Source organism: Pteropus alecto, unplaced genomic scaffold (genome assembly GCF_000325575.1).
Source record: "Pteropus alecto unplaced genomic scaffold, ASM32557v1 scaffold160, whole genome shotgun sequence".
Lineage (NCBI taxonomy): Eukaryota > Metazoa > Chordata > Mammalia > Chiroptera > Pteropodidae > Pteropus > Pteropus alecto.
Genome location: NW_006429864.1, coordinates 1758587 through 1761809, shown reverse-complemented (window position 1 = coordinate 1761809; position 3223 = coordinate 1758587). Strand labels below are relative to the sequence as shown.

At 51.5% G+C, this 3223-nt stretch overlaps 1 protein-coding gene across 1 annotated transcript in view; it reads right to left on the bottom strand.

The window, feature by feature from the left end:
* CRTC1 (CREB regulated transcription coactivator 1) overlaps positions 1-3223 on the bottom strand; it is a 54609-nt gene that overhangs the window by 8880 nt on the left and 42506 nt on the right. Inside the window, exons 11-12 of the mRNA XM_025044039.1 lie at positions 1815-1951; positions 6-99 (exon numbers count right to left, since the gene is read on the bottom strand). Coding sequence (XP_024899807.1) covers positions 6-99; positions 1815-1951 — 231 coding nt within the window. The remainder of the gene's footprint in view (positions 1-5; positions 100-1814; positions 1952-3223) is intronic.

Genomic DNA, 3223 nt, shown 5'->3' with positions numbered 1-3223 from the left:
GGGCTGGGGCTGTGGTGGGGGCGGCTGCTGGGAGCCTGCCTGGGTGAAGAAGGCGTAGGGCAGCTGCTGCTCCAGAGACAGAGCGTCCATGGCCACGGCCTGTGGGGAGAAGAGGGTGTCAGGCAGAGGTGTGCTCAGCACTGGAAGCTGGGCCATGAGCACCTGATCCCTGGGGTCCCTAAAGCCTGGCAAGCTCAGCAGTCACCCTAGACCTGGGAAGTGCGGGCCTAGAGGAGGCCTGGCCCAGGGTCATGGGGGTCGGGCTGTAGCTGGACAGGAGCTGGGCATCTAATCCAGCTGGCTGAACCCTACACTCAACCAGCCTTTCTTTCACCCTTGCCACATACTGAGAGGTGGGTGCTACCCTCTGTATTGACTCAGGCTCAGGAGGTCCCTGACTTCTCTGAGCTGGAGTTTCCACAGAGGGCAGGCACCAAGCACCATACTCCTTAGCCACTCTGGAGTCTTGGAGGGAAAGGGACCCCCCACTACCAACTCACAGCCTGGCCCACCTAGGGAGGTTAGAGAGGGTGAAGATGAAGGCACTGGTGTGGCCGCTCAGTGATAATCAGGTCAGGCCTTTTTGGAGTTGGAAAGAGGAAAATAACCAGGGGAAGTTTTCAATGGTCATGAGTCTGTGTGGACAGTCCTTGAGGCAAGTGGGACTCTTGCCCTGTGAGGGAGGTGGGACATGCCAGGGAGCTATGGGATGTAAACACTTAGCAGATGCCCAGCCTCTAATAAGTAGTGAATAGTTAGTGATCAAAAAGGACTTTCCAGAAAGGGAAAAGAGGCCTTTTAGACTGGGGGTGGGGAGAAGGGGCAGGGGTCACAGATGGAGAGACTGATGACACAGCTCCCAGGAACCAAATGGCTCTCTCTAGATCCTGAGCTAAACAAGATCACTGTACAAGCAGACAGAGGTAAGAAGGGAAACCAGGCCCAGACGGGCATTAGAAGGTATGAAGGAATGACTTAATTTTATTATAAGTGGATGATGCCATCGAGGTTACATTAAGAAACAAACAGCAAAAATGTAATGTCAGCGATTTAAAAAAAAAAAAGACAAAATGGACAAATTCCTAGAAACACACACACCCTACCAAAAGTGACCCATGAAGAAATAGAAAATCTTGAGTAGACCTGTATCAAGTAAGGAGGCTGAATCAGTAATCAAAAACCTCCCAGTGAAGATAAAAACTTGGACCTGGGTTGCTTCACTCATGGATTCTACCAAACACTTAAAGAATTAACACCAATGCTTCTCAAACTCTTCCAGAAAACAAGAGAAGGGAATGCCTCCTAACTTGTTCTATAAGCTTCAACTAAGTAAACAAGAGAAGAATCAAATTACTGAAATCAGAAATGAAAGTGGGAATGTTACTATTGACTTTACAGAAATAAAAGTATTAAGAGAGAGTATATTACTATGAACAATTGTATACCAGCTTGCTGTGTGACCTAGAGCAGACCAATTCCTATACTCACAGAGCTACCAAAAAAAAAAGATGATGAAACAAAATTACAGTAAATTGAAAAACAAAAACTCTCTCAAATTTTATTTTGGAAAATTTCAACTAGATCCTAAAGAAAAAAGTACTATAATGAGACTGCGCACTCACATGGCACGAGCTAACATCCAACCTGTCCATGACAGCACAGGGGATTCCAGGCCACTGATCGATGCATTTCCCATATGTTTGAAAAGGTGACAAAAAGTCAAAAATGGCAGCATGCTTCTGCGGCCCCCAGGAAGGAGCAGGCCTTGTAGAGGGGCAGAGCCAGGCCACCCCCACCCCACCTTACCCTCGCACCTGAGTTATGGGTGACAGCGGGGAGAGGGTGGGTGACACCTGCTGCTGGGCCTGCTGCCGCCGTGCCTCCGAACTCAGGGACAGCGGGCTGACACCAGCTGGACGGTGCTGCGGCGAGGAGACTGGTGTACTCATCCCTGGAAGGAAGGGAGGGTGGGCATGACTCTGGCCTCCAAAGGGGCACTCACACACCCACAGTCACTACTGGGGATAGCTCAATCGCTCAGACAAAAGCCAATGGGCATGTCCTGATTGCCAAACCCAGGGTGTCTCCTCCAAGGCCCCAAAACCCTGACCTTGGGGTCCCCAGCTCTCTGTGGGCTCTGTTCTCCTTCATGTCTCCCATGCTCACCAACACTGTCCATCTGATCCTGCCATCCCTCTAGGAGGGGTGTATCCTGCAGGCCCTGCCAATCAGGCAGCACTTCCCTGCCTCTGGACTGCCATGTGATTGGCCCCTAGATGGACATAGGACCACGCTAGTCCAAGGAGAAACTGACCCAGGACTTTGGATTGAACTCCAGGAAAGGAGGTCTGGAGCTATGTGCAGGGGCATCCTGTGGCTGGAAGGGAAAGGGTAGGCTGGAGAACAAGGAGGGAGAGGCAGCACCTGAGCCCTGGATGCAACCACACTGGCACTTCCTATCTTTGGGAGATAATCTCCTTTTTTTCCTGAACTGGTTTGGGTTTTGGTGAGCTTCAAGCAAGTTGGTCCTCCCCAACGCTGCAGTTTCTTCTTGATCTTCATGCCCTCCTTACCCTCCTTCAATGCACATGTTCCTTCCTTTAACTATTCTTTTGGCTACATCTACTCTTGGCCCCAGACCTGCGTACCTGGCAGCCCTTCCATCCCACCATCTCACGTCTATGTCCGCCCCATATCTGGGTACTCTCCATGCTGAACTGTCAGCCCCGTGGGATGCCCAAGCTAGAAACTCAGTAATTCTTTATCCTCTTCTAAAACCTTTGTTCCTGATGGTGCTCCTACCAGACTCCATGTTGCCCCTTCTCTACCCTCAGCCCCCTCCCCCAGCAATCCAATCCCTGGTTACATCTGTTATGAAGAGGCTGAATGAGGTCAAGTTCAGTGTGGCAGCAGTTGGAGCCTGTCGGGTTATCCTGGGGCACCAAGCCAGGGAGGCAACAGGCCCTGAAGCCAGGGGGGAGTCCTGGGGACCTGGTCTGATCCCTCAGACTCAGTTTCCTCATCCTTGAGATAGAGATGATGACAGTTGCCCTTGCAAGTTCACCATGAGGCCCTAATGGGATTGTGAGAAGCTCTGGAGAGTCTGGTGTGCAGTCAAGGCCGGTGAAGGTGCCTGACTCACCCGGGGAAGCTGGGCCCATCCTGCTGAGGGCACCAGATCAACTTTGTTCCAGCGGGTGAGACGGCAGGTTCGGGCCAGCAG